This window comes from Pseudopodoces humilis, chromosome 16 (genome assembly GCF_049639895.1).
Source record: "Pseudopodoces humilis isolate 2021_Gansu_Grassland_sample_001 chromosome 16, ASM4963989v1, whole genome shotgun sequence".
Lineage (NCBI taxonomy): Eukaryota > Metazoa > Chordata > Aves > Passeriformes > Paridae > Pseudopodoces > Pseudopodoces humilis.
In genome coordinates this window covers 8134927-8158813 of record NC_142215.1, presented here as the reverse complement: position 1 = coordinate 8158813, position 23887 = coordinate 8134927, and the positions used below count along the sequence as shown (strand labels likewise).

At 42.7% G+C, this 23887-nt stretch overlaps 1 protein-coding gene across 5 annotated transcripts in view; it reads right to left on the bottom strand.

Moving 5' to 3' along the window:
• Positions 1 to 23588, bottom strand: part of ZFAND6 (zinc finger AN1-type containing 6) — a 35947-nt gene extending 12359 nt beyond the window's left edge. The window contains exons 1-2 of one of the 5 annotated variants that reach the window (XM_014251164.2): positions 23458 to 23588; positions 20653 to 20742 (exon numbers count right to left, since the gene is read on the bottom strand). Coding sequence is in view for 1 of the 5 variants with exons in the window: in XM_014251163.2 (XP_014106638.1) it covers positions 16488 to 16489 (2 nt within the window). In the remaining 4 variants the exon portion in view is untranslated. Of the gene's footprint in view, positions 1 to 16487; positions 16646 to 20652; positions 20743 to 21275; positions 21296 to 22182; positions 22322 to 23457 lie in introns of those variants that run through there. The other 4 variants (XM_005521563.3, XM_088063006.1, XM_014251165.2 and 1 more) reach the window with 4 other exon arrangements.
• Between the last annotated feature and the right edge of the window lie 299 nt (positions 23589 to 23887).

Here is a 23887-nt window from a genome sequence, read left to right as displayed (position 1 = left end):
CAACCAAAATCTGATTGTATCTTTTTCAGCTTCAACCTGCAATTAAGCTTATTTCAGCTGTTGACTACACTCCCCCACCCCAACAGAGAAGCACTTGCTTTCGACATACAAAGCCCCCATTGACCTCACACAACAGCTAAATTTGATTTTTGCTGAAGTACTGTACTTGTAGCTGAAAGAGCACTTTCATTCCTGCTTTTCTCCAGACAGTCTTTCAGAATGAAACTGCAAGTAGTGCATGTGGAATTTAATTCTTCTGCTGGGCCCAACATTTCAGAGAAGCCATTTCAGGGGAGTGCAAATGAATATGGGTTTGCTGTGCTTTGGTAACCAGAACCAATTTAAAGCTGAAACCTTACGCAAGTCAATTTTGGCATAGAATGTTTAAGATTGAAAGACTAATTAAAACCACTTTTGACTGAATATTTCAAGAGCTAATAGCGATTCAGTGTCACAATACAAGTATTAATCCTTTTAACTTTAGGCAGTAGCATATTAAAGAACCCTACACTAACTTCATATTGTACCATGATTTTCTTTCTTTCTGTTCAATATTAGCTTCAAGCAGCACACAGGAACTCAGTAACTGCAGCAGTCACTGCTAATATATTCCCCAACACAACGCTGCTGAAGGGACCAGGTGCTAACACGAACACAGAATAACAATCTCTAACATGGATGGGAAAAAAAAAAAAAAAAGTTCTGCTCAAATTCAATAAACAAACTGTGAAAGGTGCCCAAAGATGCCCAGAAGAAAAACAAGAAAATCTGGCCCGAGTTCCAGCTAAGCCAGTTCCCAAGTTCATTAACCAGTGGATCCTGTCACCAGTCAAAGCACAAGCCACTGGCATGAGGCTCCAGAACACTTCAGTCTCCAAGGGGAAGTGCCAGGGATTCTTCTGAAGAGTTTTAATAAGGGCCACAGGAAGCAGGAGATCTTTCATTGGTTGCTAATATTTGAAAAACACAAGGAATAAGAGATAGGATCAACCTGATGCAATGTTATGAAGTCAAAGGAGAACTTGCACAAAGACACCAGCTTGTTGGGTAGGAAGGAGAGAATTGGGTACAATCCCCCTCACCCACACAATTACTGCTGTGAGCTACCAAAAAAACCCACCAGGAAAAGAAAGGACCATCACCAACACAAAGTTTTCTGACAGTTCAGTGAGCTCAATCAGTTCAAATGCAAAAACACAACATGTAGGAAGTCCAGCACAGGAGAGCCTCTGGAATTGATGTGAAGGAGGACATGTGACCAGGAGGGACAACACTTGTTTTAGCAGCCTGTAAGCTCTTGGGATGGCTGAACTCACCTATTTGAACCCTTAACCACAGAATGCCAAACCAGTATAATAAGCTCTCCCATGCTTAGCCTTCCCTTTCAGTGCTCACATGCACCAAAATGAAACAAGGAAATTATCAAACTTAAAAAATCAACCACTCCACCTTCTGCCAATTAGTTTCAACACAGTTTGGTTTCTGAGCTCATTTGTCACGCATGTGCTGTTCGGGCAGGAGAGAGGGTCTAGCTGCAGACGTGTGGAATTGCCTGTTTCAGGAGCAAAGCAGGCTTAAAGAATTAAGAGAACCACAAAGCCAAAACCGGGCACTGAAAACAGAAGAGAAGAGGCCCAAGTACTGGCAGTTGCTGCCACTGCACTGGAGCCACGTCTCTCCTGTACACGCAGTCCTTTGGGAGGGCAGGGGCCGGGTGACACAGCCCTGCCACAGCGACAGCTCCTCCTCGCCCCGGGCCCCAGCAAACAGCTGCCAGTACAGCAGCCGGACTCTGCCCCATCACAGCAAACACCAGCAGCCAGAGACCATGGAACAGATGTTTTTGGGGGAGGGAAGGACCTCCTATCAGCCCAGTTCTTGGCTCAGCTTCAGATTTTTGTTTCAAAAATGTCCAAAAGGCCTCAGGCAGGAAGACCCACACCATCACTGAGCCCAAACATCCCATAAAGCAGGAGAGGTGGGCAGTCACTGCTGAAACAGCACTGCCAGAGGGTGAGCCTGCTCCCACAGCTCTGGCCACTGCTTCCCCCTGTCCCTGCCTGCAGCCACATTAGCTCAGTCATCCCACGGAAACAACACAAATATTTGTTCTGGTGCACTGGAGAGCTTGCTGATCTGATAGAAGATCAACTCCAGAGAAATTACATACACTGCACAGGAAGTGACATGGCTAAAAATAGGACAGCCCTTTTTAGGGGCAGCAAGCCCTTGCTGAGCATCAAGCCTACTGTAAAATAAATCCCGAGTACATACACTATCCATAATTTCAAAAAGGGTCTGCCCTAGCTTGGCTTCTGTATGACACTTGAAGCAGCTTCATAGCTGAAGTGACAAGGTCTTGGGATCAACCTGACTACATGTCACCCTTGGTTTGAGGTGTCACAAAACAGGTGTGGAGCCTGTCAAGCTCCTGGAAATGCCTCTGGGCTCTGCCTGTTCCCCCAGAGCTGTACCTGGATAGTATTCACAGGATAATGCTATGAATTCTGAAGGTTATTAGGAAAGCAGAATTGATTTATCTTGAAGAAAAATAAACCAGAATAACAGAGCTCTTTACAATATTTTAAGTACATTCCCTGCTTTACTTTACAATGTAGTTGTATAACCAGTTGTACAAGCAGTAATGAGAAGGAACAGACTAGAGGGAAGTGCAAGAGCCTTCAACAACTCCTCTCAGTGCAACCCCAGAATATCTACTTCATTGAAGATTATGGAATAAACACCCTTTTTCTGTATTAGTGAAAAATTGCTAAACTTCAGCTGAAATTATCTCTCACTGCTTTCTTAAAGATATTTATTGCCACTAGAAGCATGGCAGCACACAGCTCTGCAGGCTAAGTCCTCCTTTTCCTACAGATAAGGTGCTTACAGTCTACCTGTTCCTGTTACTCCTGTAATACACAACTTCATTCATTTAATAATGCCCTCTTATTGCTGCTGCTGCAGGTCCTACCTTTCCTCGCTCACCACAGCACATCCTCAGAGTAAATTCCTCTCCATACTAAGCAAAAGATATACCAAAGGACACACCTATAAAATGTACAGAGCTGAACCTGTAGAAACACTAAAGCAGAGCAAATCTTCTGGACATCAAGTTCTCTAGAGAAAGAGACATTTCCAACAGTCTGTAAAGCAAGTAACAAAACACTTGTTGATACCTCTTCCTCACAGAGGAGGCGCTGTGATACTGGTCTTCCTCCCCACCCCCTTTCTTCTTTTCCTTTTAATTAAAATGTTTATATGCCACTAGTTTCAAATAACTGATACCCTAGCTTTATACGCTTCAAATGTTAATCAGTAAGATCAGAGAGAGCAGCATTTAGCAGGATTAAACACACAAGGTTTAAGAATAATCTCTTTCACCCCCCCCCCGCCCCATTCTAGACAAGGAAAAAAAAAAAAATCTGGCACAGAAGCCAGCTTTCTCTTCATCTGTCTTCTCCAAAGAAAAAGGTCTCTTGAATGCCAGCTATCCTCATACTTCAATTTCTGGTAAAGAAAACAAGCAGTTCCTCACATCCTGCAGTACAGTCTTGTGTTCTGCAAACACTCCTAAAATCTGTGACTGGTATGGGAAGGATCCCTCCTAAAAGCTAACGCTGAGACCACCCAAACAGCATTGTGCCTCAGCAGCACAGCAGAGACAGTTTGAATCATTCTGGTGCCAGCTTCGAAGCTGCTGCTCAAGGAGAAAGCAGAACACTGAGTGTGAGCTACTCCTCACTGTCAAAATCAGCACACTGACAGTTTTACCTAACATTCACCTCCAATGATAAATCAAATTTTAACAAGTGATTAAGATATTCCCTCCTCTGTCATAATCACCTATAAAATGAAGCAGTTCAGTGCTGAGTGAAGTAGCACCAACACTAACGGTCATTTTCTCTTTGTGCTAATGAAGCAAGGAAGAAACTGCAGAAGTGGTAATATGTGCTGCTTAAACATACAGAGCTTCATTCCAGGCACAAGTAAAACACAAAATTGGGCACACAAAAATACATTTCCCTTTGTAGCATGTACTGGCACAGATACCCAATACCACCTGTACCACCATATGAAAAGGCATGCTGGTACAAAATGCAATAAATAGGAAATGCATTTCTCTACAGGCTTATTGAAATGAAGGGCAAATAAAAGCCCAAGAGCAAAGTTCTGTTGAATTTTGCTGCAGAAGCTCCCAAGGCACTGGCTGTGCTGGAGGATACCGGTTGATGTTGGAATTCGCTGCTCAGGTGTCCTGCTGCAAGTAGGACACTACTGAGGGTGTAAAGCACTAGACTCACAGATTCCTAGCAAGCTACAGAACAGTCCTGGTTTTTTTTACTCCATTGCTGTCTCCCAAAATGCTCCAATTTACATTCACTGAGCAGTCATTTGTAGCTGCTTTAAGGCATTATGTCCCAGCAACTTGCTATGAAGCCAAGAAGAACTGGCAGATTTGAATAGGGGCCTCAGTCATTACAGCTCAGCCCAGCTTGCTGGTTGCAGTCAGACATGTCATTTCATCTTACAGCTCACCCCTGCTAAAGCACTGCAGCTGGTTCACATTTGCCAGCACAGCTACATGTGTAGTTACACTCTGACCCAGTTTCATCAGAATGCTTTGAGTTAAAAAAAGTGAATATGGTTAAGGACCAGCTATGCAAGCAGATCTGTAAGGGCAGCGACCTCTTTGTTCCTGTAGCAGCAGAACACACAGCTGCTGCATTTTTCAAAACACAGGAGTTCCAACTTCCTCGGCACCAAGAGAATCCATACATTTTAAAACCTTCCACTCATTCCACTGAGCCTCCAGTTGTCTTCCCACTCAAACAAACTAAAGTTTTAAATTGCAATTTGAAGGAGAATTTATATGACTTAATAACAAAAACAAAATACTCACACTAGTGACCAAAGACTTACATAAGATGTTCTTTTAACTGACTTGACAAGTCATTTAATATCTACTATGTTCCTGTCTATTCCTGTTGAACAGCTTTTTATTTTTGTTTCATGCACAGACATAATTTAGGCTAAAATCAAGTACTTATACTATACACTCATAGCAGAAACTTTACAAAAAGATGAAAGAGTTAAAGAAGCCTTTTCTTCACTTACAATTTTTAGTAGTCAGCAAGTTTAAATCCTTCCATATAAAAACTAAAATATAAATAAAATTTGGACTCAAGAAAGCTGTATCTCAGATTTAAGATGTCAGAAAGACTGAAAGAATCACACTAGTGGGAAAGAAACACACACAAGAAAAAGTGCAAACTCAGAAGTGTCAGATGGACAGAAAAGAGTTCAGATTTTAGGAAGGGACAGAACATTACCAACTTTTATAACTAATCTGAGCCAGAATATCATAAACCCAGGAACACCTGGTACAGACAAAGCCTCCAGTGTTAAAGTGTGTATGCTGCTAAGTACAGCTGACTCTTGTACTCAAGGTTACACGAGGAACAAGAGAACATTTCACTACAACCTCTCCACTCTTGCTAAGCAAGAACAAAGATGCACAGATTGTATACTGTTATCAAGGAGATCACTGATAATAAGGACTCAGCTTTCCATGCTCGTCTACATACACTATTAATAGATGTTACTTTGAAACTGTAATTACTACTTGTGACCACGCTTAACCTTTGCAAAGCACAGATTACCAGACGCAAAGATTAACTTCTGTAAAAGTGGTACCTCAGACTCTCTCATTCACCTCATGCAAAAGCATCTAATTGCTTGCAGTGACCTGCGAACAAAAACAAGTATGAGCAAAGTTTTCATATTTAATTTCCAAACTTTCTAGTATTGTCAACACACCAAATAAAGGGCCAATTCCATGACTCTACTGAAGATTAATTCTAAAAAACCCCAATAATTAACAAGCAATATGAGAGGTACATTTTACTACCTAGTAGGAAGAATCATATTTTATTTATTTTGGATTTCGAAGAGGCAGAGTACAGACAAAAGGATTTGTTTGCATTGGAACTGCAGAAAGCTGCCACACAGAGCTACTGGTGTGACACTGGGTTTTTTGCAGGAAGGACCACTACTTTATGGAGCATCTGCTAACTGCTAAGACACCTAAAAGTGCAGCCCTCTGTATAAAGCCTCCAACACTCCTATTTGTCATGCATTTCAATTTGAGTCCAAAGCAGAAAAACAGAACACAAGATGCCAAGGATTTGTACACTTTGTACATTTAAGCCTGTACACTGGGACTTCCGAGTTGTTCTAGACTAACACTGCAGCACCACTAGAATTAGACCCTTGCATCCAAACTTCTTGTGATTAAAAGAAACATCATTTTTTCCTCAGACTTGGGAAACTTAAAAGCCTCTTATTCCCCAAAAGCACAATATATTTGTAGTCAAACCCAGTTCATCCAGCAAACTCCAGTCCAGAGCAACAGAGAAATGCTTTCAGAAAGAGGCACCACCAGCATATTCTAAGTTTCTGTCTGTCCAGTGATGACTATCAGAAAAATCTAAGCTGACAAAGCTGCCTTTTTGGAGAGGTCAACCTGAATGCAAGTGAAAATAACAAAACAAAACCCACACACACAACAAAACTCACTTCTTGGGTTCAAGAGAAAAAACAACAGATAACCCTGGGAGCTAGACATGCTTGTTTACAGCAAGCCTTGACAGGGACCTTCAATAAAGGTAACTAGTTAAACATTAAAAGCACTGAGAGTAACACAGTAACTATAGTTTTTCAGTACATAGCAAAGACAACTTCTAAGTGAGTTACAGACAAAGAAAAGTGCATACAAGAAAAGAGTATCTCATGTGTTTGAGGAAGCTGGTTTTGATCCAGCATCCCTGGGGAAGGCATGGCGAGAGAAGTTCCAGAGGCATATTTGAGGAACACAGAGAGGACACTTGGCAGCCACCCCACTGGTCATGCTGTCCTACCCGAAGCACCGTATGTCCATACACAACCCAGAGAAGAGTGTCCTCCCCCACAAATACGAAGCTGTAGTTACTCAGTTTAGCCTCCCCAGCTCACCCAAGATTTAAGGCAGACAGGCTGAGCAGGCCCATTTTTGGAAGATGGCTGTCTCTGAGACAAGACTGATGCAGAAACCTTACATGAAGTTACATTTGTGACAGAACATGCAGCTACTTTTAAAAGAACACCATTTTAGATGCGCTTGCTCTGGCATCACTGCTCAAGAGAAAAATTCAAATGTTACACCCATTAGAAAAATCAAACCATGTCAGTAATTGCTCATCAGCAGTTGGCTATGTCAGCTTGCACAGTTTCCATCATGTGTGGCTGAACTGGTGTCGAGCTGTACAAGTCACAGATATTGCTTGAGGAGCCCTTTTCTTTCATCTGGAGTTTGTGCCATCTCATATCTGTACTCTGACATTCAGGTGCTGCAGGAATCCTTGAGTTGCCCTTCATATTTCTACACAGCCCCATAAATTTAAGGTTTACTTGAAATCTGTCAGATCACAGAAATGCCTTCTTTTAAAATGTTCTGCAAAAGGTAAGAAAGCTACTCTGAAACAGACCAGGCAGGGTTGCATGCTGCTTTCTCCGGTATCAGATGTTGAAGCTGGCCATTTCAGAAATCAGAGGTTGTATAAAATTAGAATCTCAAAAATTTTCTAGAATTCTCTAAATTCCTTTAGCATACCAGACCAAAAGGGATGCAGGAAAGCAACTCCATAAACTATCTTTGGTGCTGTATTTTAAAACAGGTTTGACTTTACACACTGATGAGAAATAATCTGTAAGAAGGATTCAAACACTTACAAGATTACCCTCATAATTACTGAAAGAATAGATATAGATTCAGTAATCGCTTCTTTTGAGCTTCACTGAATAAGTAATCTTCTCTCAATACAGCATAAGTTTCACTTATTTTAAGCATATCAAACTCAGAAGAGATAAAAGCCGCTTTAACACGAGTTCCCAAAATAGACAGCTTCTTGTTAAGAAAGCACCTGTTGCTGAGAACTGACAGTAAGCACAAAAACACATTATAATTTGTTTTCATAAACAGAACTATGTAGAATTTTAATTAGCTTATAATGCCACAGTTCTACGTGGGCCTAATGCTAAGGGAGCTCCTGCTCTAATATTGGGGTTCCTATGTGCTAATAAATAAAACGATCAGCATTTCTAGCTAGGGCATCTTGAATTCAGTTTAACTTCCAAGAACACTGTGATTATCATGCGTGATGTGTAGTTCTATTTAGAATTATGCACTATGTCTAATTTAAGTGTGCAAAATTATACAATACCCTTACTGTGGTTTGATGGGGAACTCAACCTAAAGCTAAAGCCTGACCAAAGAAAGAGGGTATGTAAGGACAAGTTTTCGGCACAGGAGGTGTAAGTATAATGTTCCCTGTGGCAAAGCTGCATTCCTCCTCTCTTGCAATACACTTAAATTTAGTCAAGGGACTCAAAGGTATTACTTTGTTTTAACCTCAATGCTATTGGGGGGGGAGGTGTGTGCTGCTTTTTTATTCCTTAATTATTATTTCAATCACTGGGGAAGCCAGCATACATGATCCCAAACAAATTACACATACTATGTAGATTCTACATACTAAAACTTCTCATCCTGAACAAAGCATAGGAAAATACTACACAGGTGATCAGCAGCTGCCATGTTGGACAACTGGTATTTATCCATCTTCCATTTAACACACTGTCAAGTTTCAGTGAAGATATGAATAGATCAACTGGTCACAATCAAGTTTTGCATCTTTCCTTTGTTTCCTCTCAGCTGTCACTTTACACTGCCTGAAACAATGGAACATGTAAACATCCAACTGCAACCTATACACATGCATTCAATATCAATTCATATGCAACTAATGCAATGGTTTCATGCTACAGGTAATTTGGGGCTTTAAATACCTCTGTCACATCATTTCTGGGACAGAAACTGATCTACCCTGAAGACTTCATTCTTTAAAAGCTTGGATTGACTCTTGTATTTGGCTTATGGTGCAGCTCTATGCCAGAAGAGTCAAAGTTAACTGTGCAGGAGGAAGGTGAACCTACCAAGTCAGTAACAGAACTGAAATTTAAGGCACAGCCTCACTTACAGCTTAAGCCAAGGAAAAAGGCACACATGACCAGGAGGTCAGAGTGTGAATTAGTAAGAGTTGCCCTGGGTCATCTTCAACTATCTAAGTGTCAACAAATATGGGACTAGGGAATTATCAGAAACTTACAATGAGACAACTCTCCTTTCTGAAGGTTTCCAAAAGTACACCACTTGCTCAGATGGAGAGGTCACTGCTCAAGAAAAGCTTGAAAAAATACTGGAAGCAACTTGATTGAGGACAACTGGCATTTCTTCCCCCACTGCCATCATGGAACAGAAAATATTTTTTACACTTCTTCCCAAAGCCCATACAGAACAGACTGCACATATTTCAGTTTCTCAACTAAGAAGAAACCCAGAGCTGACAGCTCTCGAGTAAGAGTCTGCATTGCAAACACTGCGCTTTAATCACCAGGGCATCCTCTTTACCTACAAATACTCCAGATACAACTCTGAACTGCCCTCCTGATAACCAAGTCTGCTATTCATTCTGTTTCCAGACAAGATTCTGCTATGTGAGCGCACATTTCTTCTACAATGTCTCCTCACTCACTGTCCAGAACACTTAAATCAGCAAGTTAAGAACACATTCACCTAAAAATAGCATGGCTGGATTCTACTGTCTCCCCATTTATTACTATGCTACCTTTGTACAGAGTTTTTTCCTACAATTCTACATAGAAAAATAAAGCCATAAATGGTTTTACAAGAGGGACTTGTAACCAAAAAGGCCAAGCTGTTAAGTAGTGCCATGGGATTTCCCCTTTTTACTCAAGCCACATAAACAGAAATTTACATTTTTAGAAGCATTTTGAACAATAACTCCTTAAGTAGATCTGATTTCTCTTTTTATCCTCTTGCCACAGCAATTGCATTCTGACAGAGAAATGACTGACACATGACAAAGTAACAGCACTTTCTAGAGAAAGAAAAGTTCATGATATAAAGGAAAAGTAGACAAACAAAAAAATGCAGGCCAGATCACCAAGTATTTTGCTTGGCATATCAAAGCCAGTATCACACTTCAGAATGGATAAAAAAGGAAAAAAAAAAATTCTGTGCACAGGATATTGAGCTACAACTATCAACAACATGTAGTTTTCTATCATGATGTTCATTCCCTTCCATTCACAAACTATGGTGAACGGGGCTTCTATCAGGAAAGAATGGAGAAAAGAACAAAGTATTTTCCTTTTTAATATTGTACCAGGTCAGAAACGGGGGTTGTGAGCAAGATCAAGGCCCTTTAGCTTGGTCTAAGGATGCAGCAGTGTCAACTACACTGATTCCACAAGCTCAGCGTCCTGGCTATGGCTTGGAAAAAAGCCCAGTACCCTTACACTGCCTCCCAAAAATCCCTTCTGTCTCACACCTCTTTTGTAAAGGCAGAAAATCTCCATACAACCGTTGAAGAATATTTGTATCCCTTAAATTAAACAAGAAATTTTAACCCATAACCCTGGATTTCAAAAACCAACTGTCCCATTGAAAAATCTGATGTTGCTCAAGGGAATTCAGCAACACGGCAATGCACATTTTACATTGCTTTTGCCACCCTGTTTAAGTTCACCAGGCTGAGCTTTCAGGCCATCCACAAAAATTTCAATAAATTCTTTGTTTCAGGCCTGGACAGTCTGAGAAATTTAGGTGTCAGAGCTGCAGCAGGGACACAGGTATTATTCAGAGAAGACTGATGCTCCAAGCATTCTGATTGTGTAGTGTGGGATCTGAGGTTGAAGACAGAACGATAAGTAGCCAGCAACTAATCAGGGATTTATTTATATACAGAATGACTAGGTATAAACTTAAGACCATAGGTCACAGCCACATTATGACTTTGCAGAATAACAAGCTAATTCCTGCAGAAAGAGAGACCAGAGGCAACAGCCAGAAGTTTCACAGACACCAAGTAAGAGAAATGCAGGAAGGCAACAAAATCAACCAAGTGACCAGACTGTGAAATTAGATTTTTTTTGTTATACTGGAAGAAAAAAATTAAAGCCAATTACTTGACTGCTATGCACAGAAGTTTAAAATCACTTGTAAATGCATTCAAAGCACCAAGTTTGACTGGACTTATTAAGAAGGCAATAAAGTCATGCCCAGCTGCCAGACCATTCTACAAATCAAACCCTCCTTTATCTCAGCACCAGTCTTAGCCCCTGCATGGTTTGTCACACACAGCTGACAATTTGTTTGTTATGTAACAAACAATAATACACTTACCTTGACCTATTGTTACTAATGCTGCCTTACTCCTCTCCAAGGATACTTTAAACAAACCCCATGAAAATATGTTGATACTCAAAACAATTCTACTGAGCCATTCTGAAGTCTTTTTTCCCTAAAAAGCATTTCAGCAAAGTCTCCCCATGTTGCCACCATTTTTTTTCCTCTTTTTTTGCACGTTAATAATCAAATATTTTGTTATTATAAAAGACTAAAATACTTTTCTTGTCACCTTTCACTACAAGAAAAACATTTGTTTGGTAACTAATCATAATTAACACCACAAAATCACTTAAGGACTTGGCACCAATATCCAACAGTATGTCATACTAGCATGATATTTGGATAGCATAATCCCAACATGAGAAGTCTGGTGAAATTCACTTAGGAAACTCTCCTGTACCAGCAGCTAAAGCTACCTGATAAGCATCTTACCTGATTCTGAAGGAGCTGGGCAAGGAGAGCTATCTCCAAACCTTTCAGTTTAACACTCACAACCACTTATTTTGGCCCTATCTTGATAATGATGCAGATCCCAATGCAAGGTCATCCTGTTGCACAGTAAACATTCTGGCACATGACAATATCACATTGCATTAAGAACTTGATTGCATCTCATTTTAGAAAAACATGTTAAATTCATATAAAATTCATACAGGGGGTAGTAGAGAAACAATTTTATCCTTCTTTGCAGTCTCATACCTCCCCTGCCACCCCATCCTTGAAACCGGCACAATCAACAGCTCATTGAATGTTTTCCTCTGGCAATCTGAATTAGAGATGGCCTTCTGTATAAAATGCATTAATATGTCCAATTTAGGTAGAAAATGCTGCACTTTTGCCTGAAGAATCTGTGTTTCTCTTCCCACAAACACATCTTAAACCTTAAGTGGAAAATACCTGCCTTCCTCATGCAATAGTCTGCTTTCATCAGCACAATTATGTTCCAAGGCACACACATGAAAATCATCCAGCCTCCTGCGTTGTTCAAACTAATGGTGAGAACTTCAGGCTTTGCTTAAAAAACCCATGCAATGCAAAATGTTTCAATGAGCCCAAAGCACCTCACTTCCTTCTCAGAAATACCCCTCTTAAGCTCCCATTCCAATTTGATTATTAAGTTTATATTTGTCTCCCTAATCCTTCATATATCTAAAGATGCATTACCATCATGAATTACAACACACACTGGTGCAGTGCTGTCTTAAACCCTGGGCTAGTTAAACTGTTGGGGTGGTTGCCAGGGCCTGCCAAGCCAGACACACTCTTTATAGTTTAGTTCTCCAGATACAGGATTATTACATTTCAGACTAATACCATATCCTGAAGGTTAGAGTCCTGTGACACAAATACATCCTGGCAGGGCAGAACAGCTGAGCAGGAGTGGTCTTCAGCACAGAGACACAGACTGAGCTCCTGCAAGACTGCTGAGGCATTAAGTTAAAGGAAGAACTGTGGATTTAATAAAACTGCTGCTTAAAAAGGAGCTATTTTTAGGAAATACTCAAACGAGTGCGTTCATTTGTCTAAGTAATACTCAAAAAACTGTCTTAAGTTGATCTAAATGGAGCAGAAGATGGATCAGGTTAGGATTTAACACAGTTTATCTCTTAATGCATAATTTAATAGCCAAAAAAGTTACTTATCAAATGAAAAAAACATACAGTTTCTTTCAACAACTGGAGAATGAGCAAAAAACCCCAACATGATTGAGGAGAAACAGTTTTTTCGCTGTCAAAGCTTTGTTTTAACTCATTTCTGTTTAGCTCAAAAGCCCTATAAACACACTTCGAAGAAGGGATCTGTTAAAAATATATCACTCCACCCCTTCAATTAAGGGCTGAGAAGCTTATGACACATCTGAGAGATCCAACAAGAACAGGGAAGAAAGACTTAATGTTCCTGATACTTCTAAAGGTAAAAAAAAAAAAAGAACAAACCAAGTTTAAAAGTCCCAAACATATTTCACGCCTCTGTTAAATGGATTTTAAACCAAGAACAGATACCAACTATTTTTATTCCTTTGTAGGTCATGTGTAATTAACTGCTTATTTTCACAAAACCTTATTACAGTGTAAACATCACTGGGCAGATGATCTGCCCCACCCAGAGCTAGCTCCACACCACAGGAGGACACACACTATCTCCTGAGGAGCCCTTGTATCTGCAGGAGAGGGCTGGTCCTCCGCACCAATCTGCCCTGCAACAGCACCCCTGCACTGATCGCGCCTCCTCAGCACACTCCTTTCCTAGAAACTGCAAGAAAACCAGTTAGAGGTCAAACCCCACAGCTAAAACCAAGGGCAGGTGTCCCTTTTTGGGTATCACTGACACGCTCTAGAGTGGCATGACTCTTGTCCCCCCTCCCTTCTGCCTTGGGCACAGGGCAATTAGCAGAAATGATCCCTAAACCACTTGGGAAACAGGGGGAGGAAGAGAAGGGGGAAAGAGCCAGTTGGGTTGGCTCCAGCCACTAGTTCAGAACAATTTGAGCCAGCCTAGTTGACTCTGCCTGCAGTGCTCACAGAACCCACTCTGCTGGCAGCAGAGGTGCAGGAGGCCCTGTGTGTGGCAGAGAGCAGGCCCAACAAGCAGGGGGGACTCAAAGCCCACATTCCCGGTTTTAGGTGGACATCAGCCCTCCCTAAGGCTTGGGGGTATTTTACAGGCACACAGCATGAGGCACACAGCCTGCTCCAAGTAGCACTGAAAAGAACCAGAGTGCAGGGTCACCATCCCAGCTCATGCTGGGCCACCCACCTCACACTGGGCAGTGCCACCAGCAGCCAGTGGACTGTAGGGCACACATGTCCTTTGTCTCAAAGAGGGGAGATAAAATTTGGTTCTGCATTTTGTGCACAGGGTTACAGTGGATTTTAAGAATCTCTTATTCACATCAGAGATGCATGTTCCATCCTGGCACAAGAAGCAGACACATAAATCCCACAGCACACAACGCATTCACAGTGTTTAAGATCTGCAGATGGAGCATGTGCAGGAGAAGGTTTTATGAACAAGAAATGCTGGAACAACCAATCGTCGTGCGGGGACAACACGGGTCCTGCCAGCAACGGCTCTGAATGCAGGCAAGAAACATTTGCTGTAGCCTGAATACAGAAGTTGTACAGCTGTGCCAGCAAAGTGGTATGTTTATCCTTTAGGGCAGATTTGCTTTCTACAAACAGCCTGCATTAGAACTGTATACATGTGGCGAGAGAGTTGAGCATTTCACTCCCGTGTTGAATAAATCAGCAAAGCTGGTCCCAGATAATACATCTTTCCTAAGTTGGGGGCCAGAGGGGACCCAAAAAACATGGCTGTTCAATGATCAAGCAACAGGAACCAAGCTGCCTCATGTATTCTGCTTTTATCTATTTATCTTTTGTTCTACGCAAACCAGCTTTTGGCTAAATGTAATATTTAACAGCACACAAATACTTTTAGTTGGCTTCCTTTAGTTTCGGCAATTCTAATACACATACTCATAACTTTAGAGAGATTCCAGCAAACTTCAGTATTCTTTTTGCCCTCACCTCATACACCTGATCTAGCCACTTAGTCTTAGGCCTAGCATCATGTGGAAGTTAAGAAATTAACATCCAGGTATTTAAACACTTGCGTATCCTGGTCTTAAACCCAGTACAGGAAACCTATCCCAACTCTCAGCTAAAAGACTGTATACAGTCACTGCCTATTCTAAAATAGTATTTTCCGGGTTTAAATTCAATGCAGGACATTTAAAAACGGCATAAACAGGTAAGACAACAAGAGCAAATTAATAATTCAGACCTATAAGCCACTGGCCCATAGCAACACACCAGTGTGTCGAGACACTGATACATACATAAAAGCAATCTACACCCAGCATTTTGGAAGAAAACAGAATGGCTCAATGTAAAACTGAAAGGATGAGGTATGCTTTCAAAAGAACACTTGTTTACATTCAGTAAGGATCTAAGCAATTGCTTTCCATGCTCATTTGAACGACTGTTGCTCAATTTCTGACATCCATTCCTCTATCACCATGACTAATCACACAAAACCCAAACTTCTTAGACTCAACAAGTATTAGGGACATGAGTATTTCTTTCCAATTCCCAGGAGCAGCTGTGTATCAACCCAAGTGATTTTATAAAAACAGGAAATATTTAGGGAAGTAAGAAAATAGATTTCCCAATCTGAAAGCCTTGTTCTGTATATGGCCTCATCTAATACGGAAAGGGTGACAATTAAAAGAAAGTCTTCATTCTCATTAGGACCCTCCTGTTTCCTGCCTTGACACTTCCTGCTCTTCTCCCTCTCCCATGCCCCATGGAAACCCATGCCACCCATGGAAATTCATACTTTTCCTGTTCCTGAAGCCCTCTCAGATACACAAAGTGTCACAAAAAATACCATATATAACTGGTACAGAAACTGAAAATAATTTTCCCTCAAACAAAACACCTGCTACCATTAGACAATACAGGTTTCCAAAGAGATTCAGACCAATTCCAAAGGAAAAAAAAAAAAAAAAATCCTCCCCCCTGCTTTTTTCTCCCTTGGCTGGAGGGGTAATAGCTGCAACACAGAGCAGTAACACTTAATTTTTCCTGCCTGTGTTTGTAATCAGAGCTCTTACAGACCCAGACACCCTACAAAACTGATTACAATTAAGAAAAAAATTGCCATGTTTTAAATAGTTTTTACATATCTTTGTTCTAAATGCTAAAGACCTGCGAGACATTCTTCTCATCAAGAACAAACACACAGACAACAGCACAGCAGCCTTCAGTGATACAACAAAGGACAATTTAAGACAAATGACTTGGAGCAAATGCTATCACTGAATAATCCCACAGCAGCTGTCATAATTAGTTACCTCCAATCTCATCAGAATCAGGGAAGTTAGAGTTAAAATCGAGCTCTCTTCCTGTAACATTGTGTAACTCCAAAACGGCAGCATTATCCTCGCTATTTCAGAATTAACATTTCTCCATAAGGTAATGTGGAACCGCTCGATTCTTTCACGCCAGAACACCCGGTGCAAGCCGAGAGATGACAAAAGAAACTCGGTCAAGTTTGAGCCTCTCAGCACCTTATTTCCTGTCTAAAGAGCCCTTTTGTTCTGCTTCCCTGCATAAATGTTAATATCCTGCCATCATTAGAGAGCGAAACGACGAAGGAAAGCCCCACGCACATGAACTCCACTGCCCCGGAGGGCGGAACGACGCCACACGACGCGATTAGAACGGCAAAATTCCTACCAACACGATCTCCACAATTTTCTGTTCGCTTCACCCCAGATTAACTTCACTTGGAGCTGCACTTCGGCGCAACCTACCCTGGGCACGGGGCCCGCCCTCCCGCTCCCATTGGCCGAGGCGGCGGAGGCCCGCCCCGCCGGCTGGGCCGCGCCCGCTGATTGGCGGAGCGGCCTGTCCGTCACGTAAAGAACTTTTCCTCGGTAGCAGGTTAGGCTGGGCGGGCTCGGGCACCCCCGGGCGCGCGCTCTTAAAGGGACCGTGCCCCGCTCTCGCCGTGCCAAACCCGAGCCGCGGGCGGGCGCTCCCCGGGACTGATGCCCGGGACCGACCCCGGTCTCCGCGGGGCGCCCACCCCTCCCGATACATCGCTCCCGGACGGGGGGTCGGGGTCGGAAGAGAGGATAACACCCGAGCGGGCTGGGAACGCTTCTCCCGCGGCAATTACACAACTGCCGCTTGCTCCACTTATGGGATAAAATTAGCTGTGGGTTTGGAGCCCATCCGCGCTTTAAGGGTGACTGGAGTTACCCTGGGAGGCCGAGCACACTATATAAATTAGTAACCCTGGCTAAAAATACATCGGTCGCCGGTTCCAAAGACTTCCACCCATTTAAAGCATGAGTCAGCAGGAGCTCCGCAGGAAGTGACTGTCTCCATCCCACAAAGTACCACGGCTTCTGCCAGAAACTTTTTGTGCTTATTCAGGCTTCGCTTGACTGAACAAATTCGCAAGATCCTGGTCGCGTTATGACAACGGCGTTTCTCACGGCACAGCTTCCTCAGCACCACACAAAAACCTGTCTTTTAGATTAAAAGTGGTGCTTTTTCCTTAGCGCAAACGCAGATGTGGTTCCCTACACATCTATCCAGAGAAAAGATGAGTAAAAACAAAACAAGATTTAAATATTTCACAAGTGCAGATATGATACCTGGTTCAAGACGAACCTTGCCCCATTCCTAGCAAGCAACACAGGGAAGAGCCAGAACCCAGTCAGTGTTCCCTCCTGCACTCACAAGTATCGTCATAGTTACACAAGACTTATCTGGGTAGCAAGGTTTCCTTACATATATTTTCAAGTATTTAGTGTAAAATAACTAAAAATATTAAGCTAGAGGAAGACAAAAGAACTTGCGAGCACAAGCGCATTTGGGTTGTTTTTGTTCTGTGCGAAGGCAGAGAAGAAAAACTTGTTTCTGGCTCTTGTCACCTTTCCTCTCCCAGGGCTGGAGTTGCCTCCCTTCCCTTACTTCACCCACTACCAATGCCACAAAACAGGGAAGTTTTAACTTCCCTAATACAGATTAATAAAGTCCAAGGCTGTTCAGTACACTGCTTTACTGAAAATACTGTGCAACATCAGGAAAATATTTACAGCTAAGTGCTCCCCTGAGCTGTGATACACCAAAAAGAGCATAAAAAACTCCTTCAGGAAGGACATTTACTTGTGCTAAAACGATAAAATAGCACATTTTGTGTTACTTATTTTAAAGCAACCTATTGTGCTACAAATCCAAGTAGGACTGTAATGGTTGTAAGTTGATATGTATGAAACATTACAAGAACAGAATTAACAATATTCACATAACTTCCCCCACAATACCTGAAATATAAACTAGAAAGAACTAGACCTTACTCCTTGCACCTGAATTCAGCGCCCAGAGAGAGCCAGCACTGCCACAGGCTGATCTGGGGTCCCCTGAGGATAACTCATGACACTTTTTTTGACCAACCCTTATCTAAGCAATCAAAACCAAGAACACAGTTCACACAAACAAAACAGACCAGTAAAGTGTCCCTCAAGTATCTCAGTAACCAATCTTGGAAAGCTTCAATTTAGAGCACATTAACTTTAGGCCCATAAAAACAGCAGCACAAGTCACAAATCACATCAACCAAACTGCCAAGTGCTAGAAGACACAACAAATAGTCAACGTTGTTGGGGTACTTTTAAAAGAAGGAGGGGGAAACCCAAACCAAATATACTACTCCAAAAGTCTCCAGCTCTATTTGCTACCACAGCAGTCTCACCATCTTGTAATGGCAATGAAAAATAATTTTTATCATCAAACATCCCACACTTCAGCTCATGGCTTCTGTCACACAGGCAACTAGCAGCTCTTATCACTAAAGGGGAGATGTTCCATCCCTTTTCCTCCCCACCTCTTCCCCCCACAAGGCCTGCAGTCTGGCCAACTCCTGAAACCAGCTCTGGTGCTAATCAGCCCCTTCCACCTGCCTTAAGTCTCTGAGCTGGCAGAAGTTTGGCCAGCCTCTGATGAGCAGGACCATGGCTTAGCTAGAGCAGAACGGGGAAGGCAAAACTAACTCTCCTCTGCTCAGCCCTGGCCTCCCAGATTTGCTTACCCCATCTCATTTAAAACCAAAACACACACACACCCTAAGTATCTTAGTAACAAAGCCCCAAGAGTAATTTGCTATCCTCATAAAAGAGAAGATCCCCACATCGTCTGTGAAGTGGGGTATCCAAACTGATTCATAGTTGGCCCTAGGTCACTGGACTAGAAATCACAGGTAAACACACCTGCACCTAAATGTTGGGAACATGCATTAAAAAAATGCTATTCAGATTCCTACATCCCATGCTGAAGGAAATGTAGTGAAACTGGATTAAAAAGCCTAATTTTCAGCCTCAGTTTCTGCAAAAAGACATCTATTTTCCCTCTAAACACACATATGTTCTGGAAAAGTGGCACAGGCACATTTTAAGGTAGAGGCTCAATATAAGATTTTGCTACTCTTACAATATCTGTAGCAATGCAGAAAAAAAGAAAATAGCAAATTGCAGCTGTAAGAACAATAAGCAGAGACACTTTCACATCAGTGTTAAAAATAAAAACCAGTTTGCTGCCACCCAACTTTGCACTTGGACAGTAAGAGAGCACCTGACTCTCATTTGACTACGGTAATCATGGAACAGCTAAAAGGCCATTTGTTCTGTAATCTTACACATGCAGAATACAGCAAGTTTGGGAGACTTGACAGCTCAAGAGATCAGGAACAGAACCTTCCATCTGTAAGTCACCAGTTCAGAGACAAGAATAGTAGTGATCAAAAGCTACATGTGATGGCTGTTCAGGGATTAGATGAAGAGATGCTTACTCCATGTCCAGGTCCCAGCAGATCAGTGTGAACCACAAGAGCTTTCTTCACTATTTTGCACCTGGTTTTCAGTCCTGAATCCATTACACCTCCTGGATTCTGTACATGTTAATAAGTAGCAAAGAAACTGATCCGCTGCATATACACACTGAACTGGCACTGGAGAAATGGACTTTACCCTCTGGTTGTCAATGATGTCTGCATTACAGCATGTACTGAATGTTTTATTTATTATTATTATAGTTCAGATTTTTAGCTTTTCTTACTATTAGAGATAGCTTTCAAAGTAATATTTAGCTTCCCATGCCTTTCACACCCTCAGATGCTGTAACCCTGTTTATAAACAATAGTTATTAAAACTTGCTGTGCATTTCTAAAAATATATCAATTTTGTGATCCTACTTTAGCATAGGCATTTCAGAACTTTGGCATTATTTCTCAGAGAAATTACTCTGAAACAATATTATTAAATTTTTTATCAAACCTGAAAAACCCATTACTTCATGAGGGCCATGTCTACATAAAGGCAGTGGGAAAAAAATCCCTATCTGAAGAAATAAACATTTCTTTTAATATTATGCATTCTTCAATACATCGGTGTGCAGCACATCACTCTGCAAAGTCTGCTAGCAGTAGCTCCTTTCCAGCCTGACTTCAGTTTTGAAAGTCTGCAGAACTACCTGGAATTTCCAGGCTGGATAAGCAAGATGAAAACAAGTTCAGAGTGTATGTTGACTGAAGGTCCCCAGAGCTTGGGTTCATTGTCCTACCACTACCAAAAACAATCTTCTACAGAAGCTCAACAATACACAGTTCATAGTTCTTAGTAGCACATTACTTCCCGAGAATGAAATTGCTGATGAAAAGCCAAGATCCTAGAAACCTAGCAGGAAACTTATCCTTAGCTGTAACTAAGGAGGCTCTCACATACAAAGAATTCAACTTGCTATTCCAGGAGTTTGAAGAGAACAACATACCAGACTGATGAGATTTCAGTACCCTTGAACTTCTGAGATTCCTCTTGCTGCTTTCAATCCCAGATGCACTATGCACTGCAATAATCAGATCTGGAAACAACAAAGAGGTGCACGTGGTAAATACAGAGAGGTCTGCTGAGCTGTCTGGACAGCAGTAGAGTCACACCAGACACACACATCCCCCTGGATGTTTTAGCAGCTATCTTAAACCACCCAAAACTAGCTGACCTATTATTAAAGTACCAGTATGTTAAATGCCAACTCTTCCTATACAGGGAATAAACCCTTAACAGAATCACTTGTCCCTGCCCTGTGGCCCCCAGCCTATACAGCTAGACATTCCTAACAGGTCTCAATCTCTCAGCAGCTGCCATATTGGTTTGCTTTGGAGTGGTTGTTGGGTTTTTTTTGTGGGTGTGTGATTTGGTTGGGTGTTTTTTCCTTTTTTTTTTTAAATCAGAACATGGAATTGTATCTTCTACAGCTGCACAATCAAAGTCTCTGGGGACAGAGGGCTACATCACTTCCCTCAGCCAAAGTCCTTGAAAAAGGATCTAGACCTTTTAAAAGACACTTCCTTGATATCAAGTATCTCTTGGGTGGAGCAAAAATAAGTATTTTACCGTTTCCATTGAGTTCAGTATAGTCCAAGTGCATTTATATGTAATTTATAATAATCTTTGTAGGTCAAATGATGTATCTGGAATGCAAATCACAGCCCATTCAGTATTAAAAAAAAAAAAAAGAAAAGCTGCATAGCAATTAACTGCCAAGAAAATGGAGCCAGAAGTTTGTATACTTCAAATTTTCTCAGAAATCAGACTGATTAATATAGCTGTTACAAAATGACACACTTTCACAGAAACAGGGATTACCTTTATCTGTAACCATAGCAACTTTTCAGCAGTTTGTGTTAATGCTACTCTCTCTGATAACTTGCCACTATCTCTTTCAAACTATTTGTGTGAAGTCTTGAATGTGGCATCTGAGACCATTAAGTAACAAGAAGTCGAAATATAAACTTACATTCTTCAATGACACTCCCCTAAGTATACTATGTCATATACAATGTTGTTATTTTTTTACCATAAATTCATGATTAGTCAAGAACTTAAATAGTAACAGATTAAAATAAATTTAACATGATTCACAGGTTTTAAGACAAACATTTTAAGAAGTACTCTATCAAATATATACAGGAGACATTAATGAAGAGTATCTTCTTCTCTATCTGCAAAGTAATAAACCCAAGGAATTATGCCACTGACATGTCAGAGACTGTCATTCAGGAACAAAATATAAGGAACAAAAAATCCTCCCATTATGTATTTATTTTGGCCTGAACAAACACAAGATATATAGGAAAAGAGCCAGTCCCCTTGTTCTAAGTTAAGAACAGGTGTAAGTACCTTAGCAAGACAAAAACAAATCAGATAAAATTCAAAGAGTAAAGCTGTAAAAGTTAGAGGACAGGCAAGAAAGAGACAAAGGAAGGAACTGACATATTAACTTCCTCAATTGTTGACTTACCATCATCCACATTTCAGAAGAGGATTAGCACTCTGTGCAAAAACTTATTTAAGATGACACAAGACAAACAAAAACATTTACTTGTAAGCAGGAGGAAGAAAAGAATAATTTCTTCTTTTTTTTTTTTTTTTTTTTTTCTACTGAAGTTCACAGGGCAGTTTACCAAGCTGTGCCCTTCTCTTTTCAGGGTAGAGTTTGGCACAGTTAAGATGTGAGCACAGAACCTTAGAAGAGTGAAAGAAACTCGGCACGCTCTTTGCTCCCTCTAACTCTTACGCAATGACACCTATTATAGGACAAGCCTGGACAAACACTCGGGAATGGACTTCAGAACACAACGGTGCACTTGAAGTCAATCCATGCAGGGGGTGAAGTAACTACCATGGTTCTGCTGAATGCCTCCACATTACACCAGCACGTATGGTGGAAGTTTCTGTATTTCGCTGTTGTTGCTTTTGTTATTAGCAGTAAGGTAACTGCCCTTTTTATTTTCTAAGGTTACCCAATCCTAACATCCTGTGAAAACACGAGTGGATGTTCACACCCCTTATCTATCACTCCAGGCTTTTGGCAAAGCCTAGGAGGCAAGTCGGGTTAAATCTCACAGGGCTCCTGGGCAAACACCAAAACAACAACAATAACTTTTCATAAAGCAAAACGCCAAAGTACGACAGACTTGGCAAGCGTTAACCCTTGCTTTAACTAGCAGAGTGGTACAACACAAAGCGCATGTTGATTCCCGAGCACCCCTGTGCCCACACCAGCCAAACCCGCTGCATTGGGCTCACCCGAGGGGCAGCGAGGCCCGGCCCGGGGTGGGGGAGCCCTCGGGCCGACAGGGCTCCGCCTCCGGGTCCGGCCGGAACCCCGCGGTCCGTGCGGAGGGCGCGGGGCCGGGGCCGGGCCCGGCCGGCGCAGCGCTGGCGGCGGGCCGGCTCTGCCTCTCCCTTCCACCCAAGGACACGAGTACAAACACCTCTGCCCCGGGATGGCTCCTGCGCACGCAGCCGCCCGCCGGGGGTGGGGAGAGGAAGACGGAACCACCAAAAAAGGCAGCGAAAGAGCCGCGGGCCCCGCGCCCGCCGTCGCCCCGCAGCCCCTCACCCGCTGCGCGCAGGGATCGGGGGCACGAAGGGGGGACCCTCCCCACGGCCCCTCCGCCGCTCCCTGGGGCCGGTGGGTGGGCGGGCGGCCGCCATCCCCCCGCCCCATCGCGGTGCGGGGCCGCGGCCACAGCCCCGGCCCGGCCGCCCTGGCCCCGCCGCGCTCCCTCACCTGCGCCGGGCCCGCCGCGCCCGCCGGCCCCACTCGCTCCTCAGCAAACTTTTTTTTTCCCCTTTCTCCGTGTTTCGTTGCCCTCGGAGTGACGCGGGCGGGCGCTGATTGGCGGAGCCCAGGAAGGGAGGCCGCGGGGAGCGGGAGGCGGCGCTTCGGCCCGCGAGTAATTATTACACGGCGACGGCGGCGACGTGAACCACCGAATGCTATTTAAAGGGACAGCGGCCCGCCCGCAGGGGTGACCTGAGGCGAACGCAGCGGCGGGAGGGGGAGTGGGCAGCACCTGCTGGGGCGGTGGCGTCCGCCCTCCTGGCCCACAAATAAATTCATTTTGCTATAAAATACCCGCGGATGCACCTGCTGTCGCCCCCGCTGCTCTTCAGAAAAGGGGAAGGTCTCTCCTAGCGGGGTTTCCTGCGGGGCTTAG